The sequence below is a fragment of the Malaclemys terrapin genome, chromosome 10 (assembly GCF_027887155.1).
Source record: "Malaclemys terrapin pileata isolate rMalTer1 chromosome 10, rMalTer1.hap1, whole genome shotgun sequence".
NCBI lineage: Eukaryota > Metazoa > Chordata > Testudines > Emydidae > Malaclemys > Malaclemys terrapin.
The window spans coordinates 22,136,734-22,163,632 of NC_071514.1; the positions used below are offsets into that span (position 1 = coordinate 22,136,734).

The 26,899-nt window shown below is 43.6% G+C and overlaps 1 protein-coding gene across 1 annotated transcript in view; it reads right to left on the minus strand.

Moving 5' to 3' along the window:
• The window catches only part of GLDN (gliomedin), a 38,292-nt gene that overhangs the window by 3,311 nt on the left and 8,082 nt on the right, over positions 1-26,899 (minus strand). The window contains exons 3-9 of the mRNA XM_054041060.1: positions 25,391-25,408; positions 20,759-20,866; positions 16,622-16,777; positions 15,358-15,486; positions 6,464-6,547; positions 6,245-6,370; positions 4,752-4,902 (exon numbers count right to left, since the gene is read on the minus strand). Of these exons, the coding sequence (XP_053897035.1) occupies positions 4,752-4,902; positions 6,245-6,370; positions 6,464-6,547; positions 15,358-15,486; positions 16,622-16,777; positions 20,759-20,866; positions 25,391-25,408 (772 nt within the window). The remainder of the gene's footprint in view (positions 1-4,751; positions 4,903-6,244; positions 6,371-6,463; positions 6,548-15,357; positions 15,487-16,621; positions 16,778-20,758; positions 20,867-25,390; positions 25,409-26,899) is intronic.

Consider the following 26,899-nt stretch of genomic DNA (forward strand, 5'->3'; position numbering starts at 1 on the left):
GCCCTGGCGGGCCGGGCTGGTTTGTTTACCTGCTGCGTCCGCAGGTCCGGCCGATCGCGGCTCCCACTGGCCACGGTTCGCCGCTCCAGGCCAATGGAAGCTGCTGGAAGCGGCACAGGCCGAGGGATGTGCTGGCCACTGCTTCCCGCAGCCCCCATTGGCCTGGAGCAGTGAACCCTGGCCAGTGGGAGCCGCGATCGGCCGGACCTGTGGACGCGGCAGGTAATCAAACCGGCCTGGCCCACCAGGGGCTTTCCCTACACAAGTGGCATCCCAAGTTTGGGAAACACTTCCCTAGGCTATAGAGTCATTCATTCCTCTAATGGCCTAAAGAAGATTTAAGTATTTCATTCAAAATGGAACAGCTTCAACAGGAGAGAATGAGAGAAACACCCCCCACACACACACACACACACACACACAGAATCCCCTGTAGCCCGCTGCTTAATGGGACATCTGAGAGACCACTGAAGTGTTAGGGAGGCAGCAGCACCATCACCTTCTTTTGTGAGAAAGGACTGACCTGAGCTAGGTTCATGATGTGAATCCCAAGTGGAGGGAGGTGACTCGCTCTGGCCCAGAGGATAGGTACCTGACTCCCTCTGGGGGGCAGGGGTTAAACCCCACCCTTCTCCTTGGCATTTCCTACTGGCTACTTAGGCAGCTCCTCTCTCATCGTGCTGGTTTCTGTAAACCTGATTCTTAGGCACTTACCTCTCTCCATGCATTGTACAGGGAGCCTGGGCGCCTAACTCAGGGCCAAGGATTTCACTAGGTGGCAAGGCGCCTTCAGCTAAGGCATTGCAATGCTGAACCTTCGTTCCCTTTGTGGCTCTAGCCCTACTTTCTCCTTCCCTGTATCCTCACAGTGGAGGAAAATATGACAGTGATAGTGAGGTCATTGAGGGGAAGCTTGGCTGAGGGTTTTGTGAGATTGGCACTCATTTTAATGTACTCTGGGAGCAAGATCCACACTTTTGGACCACCTACTCGGACAGTAGGCGCAAAGAAAATATCCAGAAATCCAAAAAAAAAACAAATAATCTTGGTGGGTTTCACTATATTTAGCCTATGAAATCTTCTCTCGTCACTAAGAGAAGATCAGTCAACTAAGGGGAGGAATGGGTTTGCAGAAGGAATGAAATGATGGTTCCATTTTTCAAGCTCCTTGCAAGTAACACTGGGAGAAGCAGCAAATTGAAGAGAAGAGGAAATTTTGTGGGCTGAGTTTGGGCCCGTTCACCTAGTCGTATAGCTCCACAACACGTTAATTGATCACAGATACTTCTAAAAGCCATTCAAATATCAAATAAAAATATCCTGCCAACATTCTGACCTCACATTGGCCTCCATAAAGGAAGCCTGAATGTCTCGTCTGAAATATAAAAGCGTTTTTATTCCTTGAAACGCCTAGATGATAGAAAGATAATCTGTGAACAACAGCGCTCAGCAAGCTACTAAATGGAAGTTTCTCTGCTAGTTCAAGAGGGTAATCAGCTACTACTCAGGCATATTTTTAGTTTGTATATAACCACTGAATGATGCAGTGTTTTGGCGAGTATAGAGAACGTACGCTTTATCCTTTGGATTAATAAATTCACAGAATAGGAGCATGTTTGGTGGGCTGGCTATTACCTAAGAATGCCACCCACCAAGTCTCCCAAGACACAGGAGGAAAGCACATTCAACACAAGAACCTGCAGCAGATCCACGAGCCCTAAGGAAAAGAGGTGGGCCCACCAGTAAGGCTAAGATTTACTTCTGGGTATTTTAGTAAAAGCCATGGACAGGTCACGGGCAATAAACAAAAATTCACGGCCCGTGACCTGTCCATGACTTGTATTAAAAATACCTCTGATTAAATCTTAGGTGCTCTGGGGGCTTTCGGGTGCCACTGTTGCTCCAGGGGGGCGCCTGGGTGCTGCTGCTGCTTGGCAGGGGAGAGGCGGTCCAGGCCGCCACTGCTGTTCCAGGACCGCTGTTCTGGGGCTGCGCCCGGACCGCTGCTGCTCCGGCAGCCCTCGGGGCCAGCTGCCTGGGGCCGATCAAGCAGCGGCCGGTGTGGCTGGCCCTGGGGCCGCTCCAGCAGCAGCAAGCGTGGCTGATCCTAAGAAAAGCAAAACTGTCCAGATGATTCCCCTCTGCTCCTGAAAGCAGAGGTCATAGACTTTAAGATCAGAAGTGACCATCATGATCATCCAGCTTGATCTGCACATTGCAGGCCTCACAACCTCACCCACCCAGCATGTCAATCTGGAGTGGAGGTGCAGCAGTACCTCTGCAGCATCTCCTTACTCCACCAATGTGAGAGCGCTACAGAGCAACAGCTTCATGGCAGGAGAAGGCTTCACTGATGCTGAGCCAGTCAACATCAACTTACTCTCCTCCTCTGTATAAACAGCCTTACCCCTGGGGGAGGGAGGAAGGAGACAGGCCTGTAAGGGGATAGCCCCCGGGAAGTGCAGCTCTGCAGGAGTTGTGTATCCATAGAGGGCTGGAGGAGATACAAAGCATATGAAAGCAGCCAACCTCTACTGAGCTAAGATACATGTATTCTGCAGGGCTGAGCCTCTGCCCTTTTCTGCCTCCTACCTGCACACCACCCACACAGCATGATGAAGGAAAACCTGGGCTTGGTCCTTGTTGGGAGTGATCTACTCTAGAATTATAACCAAGATAGTTCCTTCACTCACCACCAGCAGCAGCTGCTTTGGGTATGGCATAGTGCACTATTTCACTAGTGTGAGAGAAGGAAGATCAAACTGAAGATTTTTTCTTGAACGAAGCACATGAGAGAAAGGGACAAAGCATTCTCAGTAGAGGAGATCTGCCCTTGGAAAAGGCTGCCAGGGGAGCTCAGACAAATCCAGAGTCTGATAACTTTTGGAAATGCTGCAAAACCTTGTTCTTTGATAAAAGTTTTTCCAACAAAGCAACATTTACAACATCCAGCAGCCAGCTCCCTCTACACTGAGTCCTTCACATAAAACAACTATAACTCCCCCAAGTAGAACTTTCTATAACCCAAAAGGGAGAAGAGCTAGAGACTCTATGAAGTCCACTGAAGACTTTGCCAATCTATTCTGCATGGAAGTAGAATTTCTGCCTGAGGTATTAATAACTGAAAAGTGCGGTTGACAATAGAAAGGCCATCTCTTGGCAATAGGTACCCTATCATATTACATTGTCAAGATAAGTCGAGGTGGTTCAAAGTCTGAGAACATTTAAGGTGCAAGGAACTGGAAGGGTCTTTGGTAGAACAAACAATGTATGATCCCAGCAACCAGCTCACATTCTTTTCTCACTGCATCTCTTTGGGTGCCAGAGATGCACACCTGCCCGGGAAGAAACTTCAAAATACAATGGTGTTCTTGCCTCAGATGTCAGAGACTCAGCCGGAAACTTGAAAGCAGTTGGAATCTTTAACTTGTCCTTGAAGTCCATTTGCTTGGCTCTTCCCACAAGGCTGAGTTTTGTTTTTGATTAGCACTGTCTGCCCGACTCCTCAGTAAAAGCTAACAAGACACAGATGTGGTGGCATGAGCAGTTCCAGGTTCAGACCCAGCAGAGGCGGGGTGGGAAAGCCATAGCAACTTTCTAGTTATGTGCAATCATATTGTGAAGTCGGCACTCTACCAGGGAGCCTGCAGGCTCACCACGTTGCCTTGTAATCACCTGATGCCTGAGTATTGGTATATGGCAGTCAATGCACAGCACAAGTTAGAGACCACTACTAGCAGCACTAGATTGCATGTGACTTTGTGACTGAGCTACTGCACAGCCATACATGCATGCCAGCTCAGCAAGAAGGCCTGGCATGCCAAGAAGCTCCTGCGCCAAAGGCAAGTTCCACTGTATCCTACCTTTCATAATTACATGGCATGATTGACATGATCCAGGGAGCTGTCTGAAACAACAGACGATCAATACAGTGGGCTCAACTTTCTCGGTGCCAGCTGAGTGGGAAGGGGAGGCTCTAAGCCACCTTTTCACCTCCCCAGTCCTGGGGCTGAACCAGTTCCTAGCATAAGCTTCCATATCATTGCTCTAATTTACATGGCTGGAAGAGCCATTCCACTGGCCCAGGATCACCAGAGCACACGGCACTCTGGCTCTGCCCTCAGCACACAGCTTTGATACCTTTTTGCACCACAGAAGCAGCAGGGTTTTCCCCTGGGATGAAGATCTAGCTAGCTCAAAATAGTTAAAATTTGTAAAGACTGATTCATTTCCTTGCTTTCTTTCTCACGTGCTTTTTCTGCCCTGATCCCACCATTAGACCTCCCCGCCCCAGTTAGAGCCCCATTCACTTCAGCAGGATTCTACCCAGGCCAGGGGTCCAACTGCAGGATCAGGGCCTAAATTTGTCAGAACAATACAAGTTATAAGATGTGAGCCTATTGACAACTGATTCTCCTGTCGCACATTGTGGGCTCCACCTCTGCATCTGGTGGCCATTTCTAGTAGCAGCTAATGGATAACTAGTTATCCATTGATTTAGATACCACTATCCATTCACCTACCCTTCCTATCCACCCTCTCTTTCCACCCGCAATCCCAAAAGAAACCCAAAGATACTACAGAACATGTAGACACAGAGAACAGAGTGTATTACCAAAAATGTTAGAGGTTTTCCCACTGAAGTTCATCTTTGCTCTTTTAATCTCCATTCATGTTCCCTGTTCTCATTACTTCGTGTGCCTTCCACCCAGTGGAATGCAAAGCCGCCATCAGGCTAATCTTTGACTTACTTCACAATGATACTGGTTCCTCCTTTTTGATAGTATAGGCAGTTGTTATATATCACATGGCCACATCCATAAAAGATCCCCGTGAGGTTAATGATCCTGTAGCTGTCATTCAGCAATGCGTTTGCATTCTCATATTCTTTTATGAAGTTTCCTTAGGGGAGGGAAAACATGAAAGAAAACCAGCCAGTTGGTTTACTGAACTATCTGACATCTCTACTCTCATCCAGATACAATTCTTTCAGAATCAAGTTCCTGCCAATCATAGCCACATTTTTTAACATTTCTCAGAGTGCTGGAACATAAAAACCAAGAGACAAAGCTCCAGATAAGCCCAAATTATTGTGTTTATTATTCAACATTTGTATTGTGGTAGCATCTAGATTCTCCAACAAGGGACTGGGACCCAGGTCACCCAGAATCCAGCCCATTTCCATGTTTTTCCTGTTCTCGCTCTCTTTCCCCTCACCCCCCCGTTTTTTTTAAACCTTTAAACTTGAGAGCCACGGTTTAGGAAACTGAAGTCACAGGGAAATGGTAGGATTGATGTAAAAATGAACATAAATAAGACACATTAAAATTAGGCTTGTTTGAAAACTTTCCCTTGAAAGGAATTTTTTTGCAAAACAAGTTTGCTTTCCACAATTATTTATTTTTATTTTTGTGGGGGGGGGTGAAATTTTCTTTGGTCAAAACCTAAAACCACTTCAGCTGAAAATGTTTGGTTTTCAGTGAAAATTTTTCAGCTTTCCACTGAAAAGCTGAAACTTTCCACAGAAACCCCTTCCACATTTTCCAAGCAGCACTAATTAATACCTTATCTGAGGCTCCAAGAGATATGTTCAGATATATTATGAAAGCAGATGAAGTTTTCAAATAAATGTGACTGAGACCTGGAAAAACTGAGGCCTCCATCCACTTACATTGATTCAAGTTTGTTGCTATTCTTCCAGAACTCTTCTGTTGGCTAAGGCGGGGTCACATGACCCTGTGTGCCAAAGTAGAGAAGTCACAGGAGAAGGTCATTGATGCTGTGGCATGTTTAAGGCACATAGGCCTTTTAAAAGGTTATAATAACAAATTATTAGGCAGACAATGTGGACTGTTCCAGTTCTAGTCTATAAAAAGAAAAAATGATGCTACCTGGGTTTAAAAATAGGGTGACCAGACGTCCTGATAAAAAAAACCATCCCGATATTTAGGCATTTGTACCGATATTTCGCAGTACTCCTTTTTTTTTTTTTTTTTGCTCCGCCGCTGCCCTTCCCCCCCCCCCCAATGTGTCCCGATATTTTCTTCCTCTCATCTGGTCACCCTATTTAAAAATAACCTCCACTGTGCAATACTGCCCCTGGCTTTTCAACCTGTGAGGCAAAAGACCTCCCAACTAAAGCTCACTTTCACTCATTACAGTATTTTACACACTATATTTCTAACAATACTGATTTGGCTGAAAAAATGAAAAAAGCAATATAGGATCAACCTATCCACGATACCTGAAAAATGCATCGTAAGCCAAATTCTTTCATCACTTCTATTTGCGGGTTCCCTCATCCATGTTCCAAATGTTTGCTGTATCTTACCCATCTCAGTGGGACTTCCTATTGATTTAATGATGCATTCTAGTAGCAAAGAGAAAAACAAATTTGCATCATCCCCGACCTCCGCAAGTAAACAGTAGACTTTAATAATGCATCATATTTAGAATAAGTTACCAGCTTTTTTTGGATGGTATCCATTGGTTTTCTCATCAGCTTTTCCTACCAGCGTGTCATCATTTGGTATGGCACATGTCTCACCTAAAATTGGGGGGACAGAAAACAAAACCTTTGAATACGTTTGACAGATCTGGGGCACATTGTCAGTTGATGTAAACTACTCCACTGAAGTGCATGGACTGTGACAATTTATACCAGCTGAGGATCTGCCCCTGTGTTTCTTATATTTCAAGATTTCTTACAAGCAAAAAAACCAAAAAGTGTGGAATATGAAATACAGATCATTCAGTTTAATACTTGTCCAACATTGTTTAGCATATGCATTTGTCACCAGTTAAGATTGTGTCAAAATTCAGAATTGCAATTTTATAAAGTTGGCTATAAAGATAAGTTTGGGGATAATAACATTAGTATATGCTTTGTGGCTTCCATGTTTATCACACTTTAAAACAATAATTCTTGCTTTCTTTAAGCGAAACATTTCGGTTAACCAAATTAAAATACTTTTTGCACTTGTCAAATAAATCCTTACATTTAAAAATGTACATAAGTGGCTAGTAATGCGTCCAATAATAAGACAGGTGTAGAGGCCAGACATGGGGAAAGTCTTCCCTCCCCACCACTTCAATATAAAAAGCAATTCTGTTCACACATACGCCCTTCCACAGATTTCAATCTGCTCCAGTATGACATATAGTCCCGAGGTGTATGTGTGCAAAGCTGCAGCCAGAGCCTTATGCTTCCACAGTTCTCATACCTGATGCAGCAACATTTTATATGCAGTCTCTCTCTTTTACAAATGAGAACGTCTTCCTCAGCCTTTGTGGGAGCAAGGAGTCAGAGGGCTGGTCTGCACTATGCTTTAGTCCACACCAGAGGGATGTAAATTTTAGTCCATGCTAGCGTGTCATGCACTAACTGGCCCATGTGGACCCTGCTGATGCACACTAAAAGTTCACTAATGCACACTAACGTAGTACCGGTTGAAACAGGACTACATTAACACACACTATGGTCTACATGGGCCAGTTAGAGTGCATCATACTAGTGCAGACTAAAATTTACACCTTTCTGGGGCAGACTAAAGCACCATGTAGACAAACTCAAAGAGAGTCCCAAACTCTTCCTCCACATAGAATTATATCTTGCTGACACTAGGGTAGTGTCATGAGAAGCAGCACAATCTAGTGGACTGAGCATAGGACTGGAGCTAGGAATCCATGAATTCTAATCCTGTTTCTACCACTGGCTCACTCGATGGCCTTATCTAAGTTATTTGGCTTCTCTATAACTGTCTCCAAATGAAGTGGTGACACTGGCACAAGACAGTAAGTGGTGGAAAGACTTCATTCAGTCCCATTGTCTCTACTGAGCTGACAGACGGGAATCAAAGAACAAGATAATGGTCTCCACCTTATCTACCTCATGGAGCGGATGTAATGTGTTTGTGTAGCACTTTGAAGATGTACACTTCTGAGCCAGTTCCTACCACATTTGTTTGTATTGATTTGGTCTCTCTGAGCCAGATGTGCCCCTATAGAGGAAAAATCTCTGGATTAGGAGTGAAAAGGAACAGAAGGGGGAGAAGTGCTGATTCCACCCCCTACAGAAGAAGCAGAGGGTTCAATTTCTAAAACCTTCACACTCTGCCTTTCTGTCTGCCTTGGACTATGCAGTGAAATATACAACTTGACTTACAGGGGAACCCATTTGAGTGTTCACTACCACCGCAGCCTTTATTTCCTTTGTTACCCTGATAGGAAGGCTGGGCTGGTTTTGTTTCCCTCCTTAAAGTTTTCAGACTAAGTCATTTTGTTAAACAACAGAAACGTAAATGCCTTGCTGTGAGTTGCTAGGGAGCATGTGCGGCACCTTTTCTTAACACATGTGAGGCAGATGAGACGCCAGGCAACTGTCCAACTTGTCCTTTGATACGATGAAGAATGTTTGTTTGGGAACACTAGAGGCTGATAAATGACTGAAACTCACATGTAAAACACCTACAAACCACAAGAGGGGGTATCCTCAGCAGGCAGCAGGCGCAGTCCCACTCCTGCCTTTAAGGAGAGTACCCCTACTAATGCACACCAGAGCTTGGCTTCATGCTGACAGAACACGGGGCAGCTGTCTTACACTGCTTCTTTCTTTAATGGTAAACAATGTAGAGGAGGAAGGGAGCTTATGCACTGTATCTTTCCCTCTGGAAAGCCATTCATGGAAAGAAAACAACAGAGACAAAGCTGGAAGCATTTTTCTATTTGAAAGAAATTTGTTGTTGTTGTTTTTAAACATTCTTTTGTAATGTTCCCTAAACTCTTTAGGCGCCTTTACTTATTCCCTGAAAGCCACAGCTGCCTTTTCAGCAGCAATTTATGATCCATTTTTGATTCACTCACAGAGAGCCTCTCCAAGGAACAGTTCCCAGTTCTGTTTTTACTTTAGCGTGGCTGAAGGTAACCCAAGCTCTTTGTAACGCCATTCTCCCAACCCCCGCCACCCTGTTGATCTGTTATGTCCACCTATTTTATCCTGTCTGATGTGTCAGCTGCAAGCTCTTTGGGGGAGGGACTGTCTTTTTTGTTAGTTGTTCATACAGTACCCGGCACAATGGGGCCTTGATAGAGGTTCCTAGGTATTAAGTTAATACAAATATTAAATGACATTAAAACCGTTGCTGAACTGCACTGAACTGCAGCTTGACGCTCAGGAAGGAAGAAATAGATTAACTGATCCATTTCTCCTGCAGTCCTCCTCCCTCTTTCCTCTGGCATGCCCCTCACTCCCACCTCTTGTGCAGCACAAAATGGAGGATTTCCGATACAAAATAAGCAAATGAAATCATACTTTACATCATCCCTTTTACAAAGGGCATAGGGATTCTGGTTTTGGGTGATGAGTTCAGAGCTGTCCACCCTTGAGAGCAGATGCAGACATCCCATCTCAAAAAAGACCCAACAACACAATCCAGATGAGTCTTTTGGAAATCAGTGTCCACAGCCAGACTCTGGTAATCTTTATACAGCCCCTTTCATCCCATGATGTCAAAGTACTGTGCCCAAAAGGGTAACTAGAGTTACCTTCATTGTAGAGATGGAGGAAGGATAGAGCAGGGGCAGGCAAACTTTTTGGCCCGAGGGACACATCTGAGTATGAAAATTGTATGGGGGGCCATGAATGCTCACAAAACTGGGTGCTGGGGGCAGGATGGGGTGAGGGCTCCGGCTGGGAGTGTGGACTCTGGGGTGGGGCCAGAAATGAGGAGTTCAGGGTGCAGGAAGGGGCTCCAGGCTGGGGCAGCGGGTTGGGGTCTGGGGGTGTGAGGGCTCCAGCTGGGAGTGCAGGCTCTGAGGTGGGGATGAGGGGTCCAGGCTGGGACCGAGGGGTTCGGAGGGCAGGAGGGGGATCAGGGCTGAGGCTCCAGGTGGCACTTACCTCAAGCAGCTCCTGGAAGCAGCGGAATGTCCCCCCTCCATCTCCTACGTGGAGGCGCGGCCAGGCGGCTCAGTGCACTGCCCTGTCCACAGGCGCCAACCCTGCAGCTCCCATTGGCCGTGGTTCCCAGCCAATGGGAGCTGTGGAGGCGGCACTTGGGGCGGGGGGCAGCGTGTGGAGCCCCCTGGCTGCTCCTATGCAAAGGAGTCGGAGGGGGAATATGCCGCTGCTTCCAGCACGTGTGGAGCAGGGGCAAGCCCGCAACCCCGCTCTCCAGCTGGAGCACTGGAGCGGGGCAAGCCCTGGACCCCGTTCCCTGGTGGGAGCTCGAGGACCAGATTAAAAAATCTGAACGGCTGGATGGGCCCCTGAGCCGTAGTTTGCCCACCTCTGAGATAGAGATTCAATGACTTGGCCAAGGTCATACAGAAAGTCAGTAGACAAGTAAGAATAGAACATCTCTGTCTCCTACTCTACCATATTAACCAAGACAGCACAACATCTCAGCCTCCTCCATGTCTTGAATATTCTAATAAAGAATTTTAATATCTCAACACAGATGTTTGTCTTTGCTTAACCCTTCGCAAAAAGCAGAATGGCTAGTTTTGAATAATATTGTATCTTATACTTGCCAGTCACTGGGAGCCAGATACATAGGATTTGATCATCTTTTGAAATTCTCATAGCAAAAGCTCCCCAGAGCTAAGAAATTATACCCCTGAAGTTTATGCTTCCCAGACTAATTCTAATTAATGTAGTTAACTGTACTAGCAGCTCTCCTAGACGGCAGTTTATCTGTGACTGGAACAGTCAAGGACCAGGTCAGTGTTCCTGATGAAGTTGAGTGCAGTATTTGGGTTTGAGAATAGCTATATTCTCCATGAACTTTTAGCTGAAAGAAACTAAAAGCAGCTAAGACAAAAAGATATTTTTCACTTTGAGATAAACCACAGCTTGAAAATCTGCCATTTGGAATTATCATTGCTTACGTTGTCCAAAAAAGATTAGCAGCCTGTATATTCTGACAGTTATTGTCTTCTTTCTGAGGAAATCAAGTTTCCTTTATTAATTGTTTCAAAATATTAGCTAACTAGATTCTTTTTAGTATCCGTATTAGCATCTGAAACCATCGTCTTAATTTCAAGTTGTCTTTTTCTGGTTCCTTTTTGGGAAAGTAAATGTAACAAGTTAGTTTAGTTAGCTAAACTATTAAATTAGCACACATATATGTTTACTAGACAGATATGCTGACAGGGTAAGGGACCTCTGGACAGCTAGTGATAGTCATAGAGTCATAGACTTTAAGACTTTACGGTCAGAAGGGACCATTATGATCGTCTAGTCTGACCTCCTGCACAACACAGGCCACAGAATCTCACCCACCCATTCCTGTAATAAACCCCTAACCTATGTCTGAGCTACTGAAGTCCTCAAATCGTGGTTTAAAAACTTCAAGGTGCAGAGAATCTTCCAGCAAGTGACCCTTGCCCCACGCTGCAGAGGAAGGTGAAAAACCCCCAGGGCCTCTGCCAGTCTGCCCTGGAGGAAAATTCCTTCCTGACCCCAAATATGGCGATCAGCTAAACCCTGAGCATGTGGGCAAGACTCACCAATCAGACACCCAGGAAAGAATTCTCTGTAGTAATTCAGATCCCACCCCATCTAACATGAAGTGTTTTGCAAAATTGATCAAAACTATCAATGTTTTACCAGAAACACTGTGGATTGAAAGGCAGCAGTTTCTCTAAATTGCAATGTTGTATTCACATTGTGCTAATAAAAACAAGATAGGGAATCTGTGCTTATTGTGTCAAGAGTTAGTAAAGTAAAGCTTACACTGTATATAAAAATGCACAATTAATATGTGGAACTCACTGCCACAAGATATTATAGAGGCCAAGAGCTGTTAAGGATTCATAAAAGAATGGACAGATTAAAAAAATATACATTAGCTAGGATAAAAATGTTTATTATCTCAATATAACCCTGATGTTTCAGGACATAAACTAATCATTAATTACCATGGTTAAAAATAAACTCCCTCTGTGGGCATGACATTGCAAAACTGTACATTGGGAAGGTATTACACCTTCCTCCGAAGGATCCTGGATTGGGCATCAGTTTGGTGACAGGATTCCAGATTATACGGCCCATTATTCTGATCTGTTTATACCTCTGGTTCTATATTTCAAGTAGAATCAGACTTCTGCTAAACTGTTCATCTTATTGTTACCTAATCCTTCCACCCAATTTGTCTGTTTAGTCCACCTGTTGTCTCCTGTTTGATACCTATACCTGAAGCTATTAGAGGCAGGGACTGTCTTTGTCACTTCTCAGTACAATGCCTAGCACAATGGGACTCTGCTCTTTGATCGGTACTATCAGATAATAAAGAAAAGAGAAAAGAAGAGATTAAAACATACTCTGTTTGGTACTAACTCCATTAACTACTTACAGCGAGAGCTCATAATAAGAACTGCATTTTCATCCTAGCAAATGCTGCAGAATTACAGTGAGAAAAACTACATGTATATTTCTAAAGCACATACTAGCCTTGGTTCACCTGCAGTCCTTTAACCTAAGGCTAACATTGCTAATGGCTGTTAATATCCACTCCCCCAGTTATCTTCCTTTCGCTAGATAAATTATATGCTAGACACAGCAGACAAAGCAAGGTAAAGGGCTACAGCAGCTGAAATGGCACAAGATGAAACTGAGAGCATTACTCCCAACAACTATCAAGAGCTCTGTCCTGAATGCTGAAAAAACACCATGTTCCCACTGCAACACTAATTACTAGAATGTGAAATCCAGTATTAATGGTGAGATCTAAAGATAACTCCACATGCTTAAACATTAATGACAGCATCAAGTTATTGTGACATTCACCTTCGAGCTAAACTACAAAACTACAAAAGAAAACCCACTTTACTAAGTACGTTCACAGATTATTTCCATTAGTCATTACTCAATTCACCTTCTTCTGCATCTCCACATAGCAATTACAGCATTTATCTACTGATGGAGTTTGGGTTGGACCACTTTGACCTCGTTAAACAGGGACGTCATCTGCTCAGCAAAATTGTTCCCAGATCCACTAGGAAGATTTCAACTGCCACTATAAGCCTGAAATATTCATTGGTATCCATGCATGTAGGGAAAACAGAACAGCAGGGTAGGATTCATTATGAGGATCCAAGAGGAAAAGTTTGCCTGCATTCCCAAAAGCGACTAACAAGACAAATGTGATGGTTTTGTAGCATAGTCTCTCTGCTTTCCTTAACCTGCTGCTAGTCTGAGCTTAGATCTTTTAGGATTATCACAGTACATTGTCTTGCTTCCAGCACCCATCTGCTTGAGTTTCCTAGTCATCACCTCCAGCTCTTCTAATTGTGCCAACTCTCCACTGGCAAAAGTTGGCTCATTCACTTCCAGGATGTGGAAATGACTAGAACTGGGCCCTTAAAATTTTGTTTTCTGGCATTTTTTTCCACAGGAGCGTCCTGTGATGATTCTGGCTGAAATTTTAAAAAATAATGAGTGATTTCAACTGGAGACACCTTAAAAGGCCTGATTTCCAGAGGTGGGTGTTAAGGACTTTCTGAGCAACGGGCTCCTTTTCCATGTCTCAGGCTGGGCACCCAAAAACTGAAATATCTAAAATCAATAGTCACTTTTGAAAAAACTTTTGTCCCTCAAAACAACAACACTCAGTACTTAGACAGTTATTATTTTCAAAGGCCCACGGCAAATGCTAAGACCCAATAAAACACCTCATTCTGTTTATTAAAAACCATCCCCTTCCTAAATCTACAAAAAGAAGACACTCAAATATATCCAGAAAGCCAGTTTAAAAATCAAGCACAGAAAAATGCCAAGCACAGAAGGAAACATTTAGTTTAGACATGCAATAATAGACATTAATACATTCTTTCATAACATGTTGACACCAACCCTTCCATCCCACAAAAGTGCTTAGCTGAAAAGAATACGAATATCTTATTCCAGTATTCAACTCTGGTGGGGTGGCAAGATGCTCAGCACATTTATTACTGTCAACTTTCTTACGAAATACTCCTGCTGTGTAAAGAGCAAGTTGTTTACTGCTAGTCTTCTGGTGGAGAAGAGGATAAATGGAAGAATGCTAATTGATAGGACACTGCTCTAACAGAGCAAAGAGGAACTTTTCCAGAGATTTAAAAATACTTCAGCTATGAGGCATAATTTCCATCTATTTTTGATTGAGAAAAGACTTATGGATAAATGCTTTGTTTATATGTTACTGTGACTAAGGACAGAGAACAATGGCCAGGAGTGTAGTATGTAAACGAACAGCATGAAGTACCATTGTCACACATTTCTCATTTATACACTGCCTTTTGCAAGCTTTAAAGAATTACAAACTATGGGTGTCACCTCACCCCATTGGGCCCCTGTACACTGGGTAAAAAGCCCCATTTTCGTCTGGGAGGAAGACTTGGCTTTATATTCCGGTTCTGACAATTATTTGCCGTATGATGTTGGGCTAATCGCCCATCCCAGCCAAGCCTAAATTTTCCTAGCTGTACAATCGAATCAATGATAGTTCCCCAGAGTAACTACAAAATGGAATCAATGATATCTCCTAGGGGTACATGACACCTACCTAAATAATATCTGTACACTATTTTTATGACTAGTGACCAGGAAAGGTGGAAACAGAACTCAGGAGTTCCTGGTTCCAAGTCCCACATTCATGTCTTTTGGACATGCAGTCTCTGAGGGTGGCACTACCTTCTTCTCCTCCAACATCAAAAGTCCTTCAAGTCTAACTCAATTCAGCAGCTGAGTAGGCATTTCACTACACAGTTAATATCTGCACACATACATACACCACATGAATATTTAAGACTGGCATTTAAAAGACAAACAATTTAGCAAAAAATTGCAAAATACAAAAAAAAACAGTAAAAAAACTATTTTAAAATATTTGCAAAATTTTATTGTTTTTTCACTCAGCTTTCTCCGAGCCTTTCCTTCCCAGAGCACCCACTACTGATATTTCACGTGCTGTTTTTGAGTTAACCCCCTTGGGGGTGAGGATGGAAAGTAGTTTCCATATTGTCCAAGGGGGGTAATTCTTGAATCCCCATCCTCTCGTAATTCAGATTTCACTTACTTTCCACCCTTATTCCATCCAGCAGAGAACACCATATGGAAATGTGTAGCCCCACAGCGAGAAAGGAGTGAGTGTGAGAAAGTAGGGGGTTGTCAGAGAGACTGATTACAACCTCATCTTGGCCAGGGCACTTAAGTATTTTCTTAACTTTAAGCATGTGAGTAGTCTCACTGGAGCTAGCAGAGTTAAGCACATGTGTACGTGCTTAGTGGAAATGGAGCCCTATAACACGTGTAACCCTGCACCTGCTATAAAGGAAAGCATGAGAATAATGGAGGATACCCCGAACACCAACACTGACCTGTGCACTTGCTGCTGTACATATTCTCCTGAACCTGGGATTTTGCTTTGCGCTTCCCTGGTGGCCCGGGAGGACCTTGCGGCCCTGGGGGCCCTGGGGGCCCTGGAGGCCCTGGCTCTCCCTTTGCACCTAGGTAGAAAGCAGAATAGAGGATTACAGTTGCTGCAGGTGAACAGACCTCCTCTCAGCAGGGGGCCACTGTGGGCATCGGATCTGATGTATTGAGAGAGGCTTGCAGGAACTAAAGCCCCTACCCGTGTCTGGAAAGACCCCAGCACAGCGGTCTGCTTCAGCAAGTACAGAGCCGGTTAGAGTTCCATACAGCAATGATCTCCACTGCAGGAGCAACAAGCTGAATGCTTGTCTATTCCCAAACAGAGACCTCCCCCCAAGGGAGCAAAGGGCTTTGCAGTGACAGAGCAGCACTAGGTGTCCTGTCCGCTCTTGACAGACACTGATTTTAATAGCACCCAGTTTTTTAAAGAAGCCTGGTGCTTGTCCCACTGTCACAAATAAACTGGGTTTCCAGGTCCTTTCAGTGTCTGGGGTACAGCAACAATGGAGAGAACACTGAGCTTTCATTTAAAGCAGGGCTGCTGTACATCACTGTTTTCTGAGCTCTCAGCATCAGAGGCTACAGTGCTATAATTTTAGGCAACATTTATTTGTGGCTGCCAATGGACTTCTTGCATGCATTCCTGGTGGAAATCTGCCTGTCGTAGTCTAATAGGAAAAAACCGCTCTGTGAGAGAGTAGGAGGAAATTTATAATGTGAAAATGTACTGGAGAAGGATGAAATTCACACATCTCTCAGCCCAGAGCCTGAGTAAAAAGGCTTTTGTGGGGAACTACACTAGGCTGGGGAGCATAATCCCATGGGCAGCTCTACCAGCCTGCTTCAAAGCCCTCCTACATGCTGGGCTGCCCAGAGGTGGGAAGCAGCCCAGCCCTGCTGAGCAGTGTGTGTGCAGAGTCTCCCTGTGCACCTGCTCACCATTCCCCATGCAGCGGAACTGCTATAGTTCCTCTTTACTGGGAACCTTCTGAGGCCCCAGCAGGCCTGTGGGAATGTCACTGCAAGTGACGACCATGTTTAAGACAATGAAAGCGCAAATGCAGTTACTGTAAAAATACTGTGGTAGTACTGCATGGTAGTATGTGGCACTGGCCTGCAAAACACCACAGCACTACAGAAGCGTAATCTATTTTATTGTGTTGTATATTTCTGTGCTGCAGGAGAGATCTTAAGGGTGCTTCCTCCTACCTTCTGATATCACGTCATTGTTTGCATCCCCTTTGTCCCCCTTTGCGCCTCTTGAACCTTTCCCTCCTGGCATCCCGTCTTTGCCAGGTAAGCCCAGTTCACCAGGGTCTCCTTTTTCTCCTTTCTCTCCTGGATCGCCTTTTGGTCCTGGTAAACCTAGGCATGAGAAACTTGTTAGCCATGACTGTGAATACAGACATTTATAAGACTATGATTCCTAAGGTCAATGTACCTTTCCCTCTGTTGCTTATTTTTGAAACTCACATCATGTATTATTTATGCCGTACCAGCCCAATTGTTTTCTTCACTCTGAATTTCCTGTTGTGTGGCTTTGAGACATTTCTTTATGATTTAACATAGCTTTGTAGCCAAATAATATACACTATCCATAAAACATGCTAGGATACATGTTGTACAATGCATAAAGCCCAAAGGCTACATTTTTCAGAAGTGTTCACTAATATTGCATGCCTGGCTTGGGATTCCACGGTTCTGATTTTCTGAGATGCTAAACATCCACAACACCCCTGACCTGAGCGTGTCTGAGTGAGGAGGGAGTGTTCGGTTAAAAAAAAAGTATTATTTTATCTTGAAATCCACTAGCATACGTTTATCATCACTGGGGGGGTGGGGTGGGGGAGGGAAACCTCTTTGACAAGAACCCACTCAGAACTAGAATATAATCCAGGATTACTGACCTCTAGCTGTCTACTCTAGCCCCTAGTCCACAGTTCCTTCTTTCATCATTATTTTTAGTACACACCATTTCTTATATGGATATATGTATACACACACACACACACACACACACACACACACACCTTTGTTTTCATTCTTTCATTTCTCTTTCCTAGTCAGCCAATGAAGCCTTCCTGATCCCTAACTTTTTTCTAGCATTTAGGAAAACAACTTCTCCGAATGCTTCTTTTATCTCACAGAGGTTGACCATGATTTGTAGGGCATTAAACAGTCATCTACACAGCTCTGTTTGCCTTTCTTTTAACACAACACTGCACTCATTATTGGGAGAACTTGTGCCAACAAAAACAAAACCTCTCCCTTTCTAGTAAAATTACCTTTATTGTGTTCTTCACATTTTATTTATCTGACATCATGACAGAGCACAGCCTTCATTTCCTAGTAATGTCCTCATGCTGCCTCCTCATCCTGCCTCCACACTAGCTACAAGCATGATCAGTCCACATACTTTATGCAGCTGATTACCATTGAGTAAAATATTCAACAACACATTGTATTGTTGAGTCTTATGACTCCCAGCAATCTCATCAGCACATTTTGCAGTAAGGGGGGGAAAATGAACAAGATGAACAATTCATGTGCCAAAATTTTGTCCTGTCTGCTTCGCTTCCTCTTCCCCAAAGCATGAAGACATTAGCACCCGCAGAAAAGCGAACAACTGTACTAGCACTGGAGCTGTAAATGTATAAATCACCCTCAGCTGGAAATGGATCATGTGGGTTGGTGATGGCTACTGATGGTAGAGAACCTCGGGTTTTTTACATGTAACTCAACTCTTTAAAATAATTCAGTGAAATGGGAAACATACTTAGAGTTCCTGCCTCCCCTGAAGTCGATAGTAAAACTATCGCTGGATACAATGAGGCCTAGATTTCACCCCTGGTTTCTAACTTGCAAAATGTGTTGAAAAGTGCTAAAATCTCAGCCCTGGAGACTGAAGTCTTCTGCTTATCCACGGAACTGATACCACACAGGCAGTGTCAGTACAAGCTTCCCCATACCAACATGACAATAGCTTCTAAGGGGTGGAGAACAAAGGCAATTCAGCCTCCATGGCTATTTAATCAATGGCCACTTCACGGAGACTGCCAACGAAGAAGGTAGTCATGCCAGCTCCCTTGGTACTGTTTGAGTGAGACACGTGGTCGCTGAGGAATGCACCCCTTGGTTGCTGTCACAATTTTTAACTCACATCTCAAGTGTTGCCAGTCACATGCCGATGCTGCTAACTGAGATTAAAAAACAAAAACTGGCCTTCTGACAGTAGACTCTGCTGCAGTGAGTGGGCAGGAGGCAGGCTGATAACAGCCACTCTTTAACACTCCCTCAGGTGGGCACAGCATGATTTTCAGCCACCTTTGTACCCCACCATCTAAACTTCTGCCAAGTGCCATAATGGAGAATCAAGACCAATGTGTCCAGCGGTCACAGAAGGTGACTGGGACTCTTGGGCTCTATTCCCAGCTCTGCCACAGACATGGGTGTGACCTTGAGCACATCAGTCAGGGTTAGTCTCACAAAAGGACTTGGTGCCTACCTGCCGCTTTCGGAGCGTAAACCCCAGTATCAGGGCCCACTGGAATTCACAAAATCCCCGCACAACTGCCGCCAAACCCTGTAAGCACCAAAACTCGCCTGGCGCTTAAATTTTTGCAGTAAAAGTTCTCTAGGCCCCTATGTTTGTGCCTCTGCATGTGTGCAATGCTGCCTCACTCTAGGTGTCTGGATGCCTCAGCCCCAGCATGATGCACGGATCGGGGGAATACAGGCAGTCTACCACCTAACTTGCCTGCTAGGCCCAATCCGGTAAGCATGCTTGCCTACTGGATCAGGCCCCCTCTGGCAACCTCACACAAAACAGCTGAGGAGAGAAGGACTCCAACCTCTCTAATAACTTTTAGTCTGCTGGTTCAGGCACTGACCTGGGATATGGGAGACCCCTGGTTCAAGTCCCCCTTCCACCTGAGGGGGAGAAAGGGTTTGAAGAGATCCTAACCATGGGGCTATGGGATATTCTGATGTGTGACTCTTTCAGTGTCTCCGGTTGGAGCTTTTCCACTGTGGCTAAATAACTGAAAGTCCTTGGAGCATGGGGACTGGATCCTTGATCCCCCACCTCCCAAGTGAGTGCTCCAATCACCAGGTTACAGAGCTTTCTTCTCTCTCTCCCTCTCTTGCACATGCAGTCTCATATATTCCCGACCCACTGTACTAAAACCTATGAGGAAGGTCCTCCTACTCCTTGCACAAATGGCATTGGCAATGAACTCCCTGAGATACAATCCTCTACTCAGCATCTCCCATTACCTAGCTTAGACATGGAGCAGCCTAGCATGCTGGTTTTTGTGAATCCCATTTTCAGGAGCCTAGGCTCCTTATACAATGATTGGGGAGAGATAGGTGCCTGAGAATGGGATTCACAAAAGCCAGCATGCTAGGCTGTGAATCTCAATGATTTCCTAAGCACCTAGAAGTCAGGTGTGGTGACACTGAGTGTTGTCATGCCTATGTTCCTTTGTGAATCTAGCTTCTATCCTGTGTGTTCATGTACACATCTGTTTTGTGAGGCATTTTGGGATTCTACAGTAGTGCATAGTACTATTATTATTATTACGGCCAGCCCCAAGTTTTCAAAGTGTTTGTATTCATGCCCAGAGGCCCCAACCAAGCTCTGGACCCCACTGTGTTAGGCACTGTAACCCCCACCTTGTAAGAGACAGTCACTGACCCAAAGAACTTACAATATAAATACGTAAGATGGAAAGAATGGAAGTAAAGCAGCATTCTTGCCACCACTCCATTCCACTCACACATTGAGTGCACACCTGCCTGCAGTCACCATGATATATAATAAAGACAGGATCTCCCCAAATTGCTGAAACCTTTTCAAAGGCTAGCTGGGGTCTCAGGGCTATAGACTGGTGGGGGAATGAGAAACTCTTACAATGACAGAACACAACTCCCATTAATAATAGTTATTTGCATGTAGAAAATGCTAAGATTTAATTAAACTGCATTAGATCTCTCTCTAATTAGGAGTGTACTATCATCTCTAGAGCATATCTACTATGGCCAAATTCTCCTCCCAGTATAGTGTAAATCAGGAGCAAATCCATAGAAGTCAATGGAGTGGCACTGGTCTAAAGCTGGTGAAGTCAACTGGAGTTATGCCTGTAGAAGAGAGCAGAACTGGGTACTATATGTCTTATTGGTAGTCTAGAACATGTGTAAACGTTTCCTGGTTTCCTGAAAAGATGGGGCTGGCAATAAGAATACATTTACTGAAACTTATTTCCTCTGCTCAGAGTCTATAAGAAACTCTACTTGTGTATAATATTAATGAACACTTGGGTAAAATAGGATATATCTAGAAAGTACCTATTTTTCCTCTTCTTCCATTTATTCCTGGTTCCCCCTTTGGCCCTGGGATGCCAGGGATGCCATCTGATCCATTGTAGCCAGGTAATCCATCGAGTCCAGGAGGCCCTGAACAAACCAACAGGAGAGTGTAATTTACATTAACCAAATACTATTTACACTTCATTCTCAAATCCACTACATTTACTGTATATCCGCAGTTCTCAGAACCTGCCATTATTTGGGTTCAGAGTGTAGCACGTCCTACATTCCAGTGCAACGGCCTTCAATTTCTGATAACCAAGCATGAGTCCTAGCTTAAAGGTAAAGGGTAATATTTTCCCCATGATCTTTGAGCAAAACTGTGATTGACATCAATTGGTGCTGCACCTTTTGCCTCCAGACCAGTATAGAGAAACAGTTTGGGTCTTGTTCATGGGCTTTTAAAATGAGGGTCCTGAAGAGGCCCAATGGGATCATGACCACACTCCTTTTCTCTATGGCTAGATGGGAGAAGGAAACCAAAGTTACGGAAGGGGGTCCCCAAACCTTTTTTCTGTTTTTTTTTCTGGGGTCATTTAATGGAAAAGGTTGAGAACCACTAAGAGTTCTATTGTCTGCTCTCCCCTGACTGTGTGATCTTAGACAAGTCATGTGTGTTGTAACCTTAACCTCTCTGGGTGCTGTTCAGCTTATCTGTCAAATAAGAATAACACTTGCCTACCTACTGTAAGGATTAAGTAATGCCAGACTGTGGTTGGCCTGATGTAATGGGGGAGGGCACTAGGAATGGTCTGTCCCCCCTCCACCACCCTTTGGACCCCTCACACAGGAGGGAAGAAAGCCAGACACTTAGCAGAAAATGGTTCTAGGAAAAACTGCAGTTACAAAAGCAGGGAAAGAAGGCAAGTAATCACTCTTGTAGCCTGGCAGCCGCTTGAGGGGAAAGAGAAATCAGAAATAAAATGAGGAGAGATAAGGACAAGAAAAATATAAACACAAAAATCACCAGCCAAAATTTTAAAAAAGAAAAATTTTCAAATGTGGCCAATTAAAACAGAGGAGTTCAGTTCTACATACTTATCTCCTTAAGCAAACACTGCTTAAGCCCTGTCTATTTCATGTGTTTAATGTTTAAAAAGTGCTTAGTTATAGCATTTTAGGGCTAAATCTGAACCATCCCCTTGTATGGATGCACAAGACCCAAAATACTATAAAATTAGTACAGTTCTGCTGAGTGGCAGATGAAGCACAAACACAACTGCGCAACCCTTATGTGGAATAGGACAGTGCACCTTGTCAACTCTCTGGGTGGACACATAGGGCAGGGGATTTGAGGACAGAGGAGTGGCCAGTGGGTCAAATCCCACCAGCCAAAAACCCTGCATGGGGCATATGCAGCAACGGGGGCTATGATCACTACTACAGTCCAAGGGATATAGATGCATCTGTTCAAGTATCCCCTGCCATATACTGCATTGGAGTTAAAGGATTCCATACAGCAAACCCTGTGTTGTTCCCATGCCCGAGTCCCATCTAATCTAATTTGGCGTGAAGATCAGCATTTGACTTTTAACTAGGAAAGCAAGACCCCAGCAGTTTGTGAAACTTTACTACTTTTCATTAAATTTAGGATTTTATGAAACTTCTCCAAGTTTCACAAAATATTTTCCTTGTCAACATAAACCATTGTTTAAGAAGGAAATTGAATTCCTAGGGCCAGCAGAGGAATAAAATGGAAAACATGCAGCAGTGCACGGCTTGGACTTGGATGGAGCCAAACAGAATGTGAATGTCAAAGATTTCAAATTTGTTCTAAAAGCTACGTTTTTAGAGTAGTTTCCCAGGCCTCAATCCGGCAAAGGCTCATGCACACGTTTAATTGACATGAGATCCTCACGTATGTAAGTGTATGCAGCGTGGGCCTAAACTTTGGAACTGGTGAGGCTGTAATGGCTGCTGTTTCTTTATAAACTGATTGTCCTACAAACGAAGGCTCCTCAGCACCATTCACTGTGTAAAGGGATAGCTCAGTGCTGGGAGCCAAAGGAGATGTATGATCAAAATACATACAGCCATTTGATCCGACTACATGACACATGCACTACAGCATATTATATGTTTGTTCTTTTATTACAGTGTTTCCCAAACTTGGGATGCCGCTTGTGTAGGGAAAGCCCCTGGCGGGCCGGGCTGGTTTGTTTACCTGCCACATCCACAGGTTCATCTGATCGCGGCTCCCACTGGCCGCAGTTCGCTGCTCCAGGCCAATGGGAGCTGCTGGAAGCGGCACGGGCCGAGGGACGTACTGGCCGCCGCTTCCAGCAGCTCTCATTGGCCTGAAGCGTTGAACCATGGCCACTGGGAGCCACGATCGGCTGAACCTGCGGACGCGGTAGGTAAACAAACAGGCCCGGCCCGCCAGGGGCTTTCCCTACACAAGCGGCATCCCGAGTTTAATAAACACTGATTTATTAGATCAATTCAGTGAAAAAATGATCCCAAAGTAAATAAGGCGTCAGGCAAATATTAAAAAGTATTAAATAAACAATGCATATGTATTAATTGTGAAAACACACAGTGCAGCTATTGTTTACACTATGTGTTGCATAATCTTTAGTATTCAATTGATGTCTTATGAAGGGAAAGATCATTTTATGCAGAAAAAAATGCTCATGATGGAAAACAGACATTATGGAATTAGTTTCCTGATTTGATGTGGGTCAGTTTGCTAATAAAGTTTGGAAGCTTCTGCAATGTGGATCCTATTCAGAAACATTCATATAAAGATAATGGGATAATAAATTTAAAAAGGGCCAGAGTCACCAGCATGCTCCAGCAGCTTTTGTGTCACTCTGGGGATGCTAACCTGCCATAAACTTATTTTAGTTAGCCAGTGAAGTTGGGTTTACAGCTGCTTTGCATCACCAAAATGGAAGAAAGCAGATGGAACTTCCTGCGGAACCTGGCCTAATAGGACAAGAATGAGAGGCAGGAGTAGCACCATAAGTGTAGGTAGGCAGGCAGGGGAGACGATCTCAGATTTATAATCCTTCTTGCTACTCTGAGACAGCCATGATAGGGACACTGGTAACTCTGGATGGTTGTAGCAAAGCAAAGGAGGAAAGGTGATCCTGTGGTTCAAGTATAGCATTGGGAATCGAGGTATCTGGGGCTCTCTTCATGGCTCTGCCATAGACTGTGTGTGACCTTAAGCCTGGTGTTCCCCAGTGTTCTTATCTATACAATGGAGACAACTGAGGTGACCAGATCATCAACATGAAAACAAATATATACCTGACACTCTTTCCCCAACGATAAGCCTATTCCCACACTGACCCTCTTCCCTCAGCTCCTGGGCTGGGACCTGCTTCTGCTGGGCTGGTGGTGCTGAAACAACCCATCAGGCTCCACTTATAGCAGTGAGGGAGTGGCACCCCACAATTCTACCATCAGCTTCCTTTCAGAAGTGCTACTGTGACTGTTTTCCCCAGCGGCTAGGAGAATGGCTCTGCGGAGCCTACGGCAGCACCCTCTGCTGGGGAGGAATGATGAATGTTGCTGTTGATCAAAAATTGGCTTGGCAGAATTCTGTTTGTTTATAATTTCAACAGACAATATTGATGTTTATTTTTAAGCATTTTTCCTATTTTATCTATTTAATTTTTCAGAGTTGCAGGAAATTATCGGAGGATCAGCCAATGCGGGGTTCAGACAATAATTATTTATAACAGTAGATGTTGAAATTCAAAAAGTTAAAGCTTTAAAACCACTAAAGCACAAATTATCAATATATGTCAATATATAAAAAGAGTAAATATCCTTAAGTCAAACTCTAATAAGTTCTGAAGCCGCATTTTTCTTACTTTCTCTATCTGTAAATTTGTATTATCACTGATGGAAATATTTTTTGTCGTTGCGTGTGTATTACGGTGAAATCAACGTTTACCAACATTTACCAATAAAAATGGAATCCTTCAAGTCTAACTATAAAATAGCATAGATGCTGCATTTTAAAACTCAAAATGTTGAGGACAGGCTGAATTTTACCGAAAATTGGGACTGTTCAGGGGGAAGGAGTACAACAACACTGGAAGGATAATGACACTATATACCTCACATGATCATTGAGAGGCTAAAGTTGTGAATGTTTGCAAACCATTTTGAGATCTTCTTATAGATGCTGTAGAACTGCTAAAATTATTCTCAGTCTCAGTCTCCTGAAATAGCTAACAGATGGGTAGCAGTGGATTGATAGGCGGGCCTGCGTACCATGAGCTCACCACACTCAGCCAAAACAAGAATGAATGGGAATGATTAGATGCGGAACAGAAATAGCATAAGAATAGGCAGAGAGGAGAGCGAAGTCTTTTTTTCTCTTTGGCATAAAAATTACACCCCTGGGCCACATAATACAGTCAGGCTACAAGCACTTCTAGATGTTCAGCATCCAAATATTTTCTTATTAGTCTTAGGAAACTTTGGTTCATAGAATCAGGGCCACTCTTCAGGAATCGTGTTTTTTTATTCACCCCTCTCTCACACTAACCTGGAGATCACTTTGTCAAGGGTATGTCTTTATACAAATATTTTTTAAACCACCAAGTGAATCAACATCATACCTACAGTATTATAATTGAAAAGGTATCTTACCTGGGGAGCCTGGAGGGCCTAAACCAAAAACAAGAAAAAGAACACGGGAAACAAAGAGAAAAAATGGTGAGTGTAACTTGGCAGCTCAAGTAAAACCAACACTAAACTCAGCTGATTAGCATTAGACCAAAACGAGACAGAAAAGAACTTTCAAACTTCTGCATTGGCACTTACTTTTAATACAAAATAGTAAAACCTGTAAGTACTGAAGCATTAGTGCAGATCCAGCCAGACTTGCTGTATAATTGCTTGTGAGGATAATCTTTCAAAAACAATGCCAAGCCCAGTCATTTCTTAAATTTCCACTGATAGCAATTTGACAAAGATTGGCCTCTGAATTCTCAATGCTATTGAATGAATTAATCAGGAGACAGGTGTTTATGTGCCTTTTCACTAATATGCACCTAAGTCATCCATTAATTATTATGTTTACATTACTTACTGCCTCATAAGGAGTTCTCTAAAGCCTTGGTTGTGGTAATGGAAGAACCAGGTCTCAGGTTAAACGTTGTAAATGTCATGAGAAATTTTTTTAGAGACTACCCATTCCAAAGTACACACCTTCCTGGGTAATCAGCAAGAATTAACAGGTTTGAAATAGGATGGTTAAATATTTTCTCTTCTCTAATCTGCAGTAGCTATGGCTAAATAACAAACAGACTCCTTTTACTTGTAATTGTTCTCTGTTCGGGATTGGATCTGGTTGCCTGTGAAAGTTCATTGTTTGGTAACACTAGAAATTGGATTCACTCTAGTAATTCAAAGGATATGTGTAATACAGGACATTCTAGTGGAAGCTGTCAAAGTCTGTTCTGTATGTGACTTGAACTACATCAAAAACAAACCTGCACTAGGTGTATGCAAAATATTATCATTCATTTTTCAAGGAAGAGAATCTTAGAGCCCGTAAATTAGGGTAGCTTTTACGATGTATGCTAAGGCCCCTTTGCACTGCCAGAGCAATATAAAGGGGCCTTACCGTACATGACTTCCATGCCCATAATTCTCATGAGGCAGGAATAAATAATTAATACAGGGCATAATAAGAAGTGGCAAATTATCTGTTCTATGTAACGTCTGGTAAAACATACTTTTGTCAAAAACTGGGGAAAGTTGGAAGATAAGAAGAGAGATTACTGCTGGGATTAAAGAACTGAATTCTCTGTACTAACATTTTTACCAGGGCTACAAGGAATTTTTTAAAATATAAAACTCTTCATAGAAATTAAAGAAATTTACAGATCTCTGACACTAATCCTGACAATTTTAAGGCATCCATTAAAAAGCTTTATAGGAAAAGTGAAGCACAGTTTAGAACAGCACTAAACCTGCACTGACTTTTTAGAAATACCTGTAGATGCCAGTTAATACACTTTTCAGTCAATTTTCCAAGAAATGCCTGACCTTTTCACCATGGACAATTTTTTTTCTTAGTACTCTCAATTACTTTGTCATCTTGAACTCATTGAAGATGCTAGATGTCCTTTTATCACATAGAAAAATAGAAAA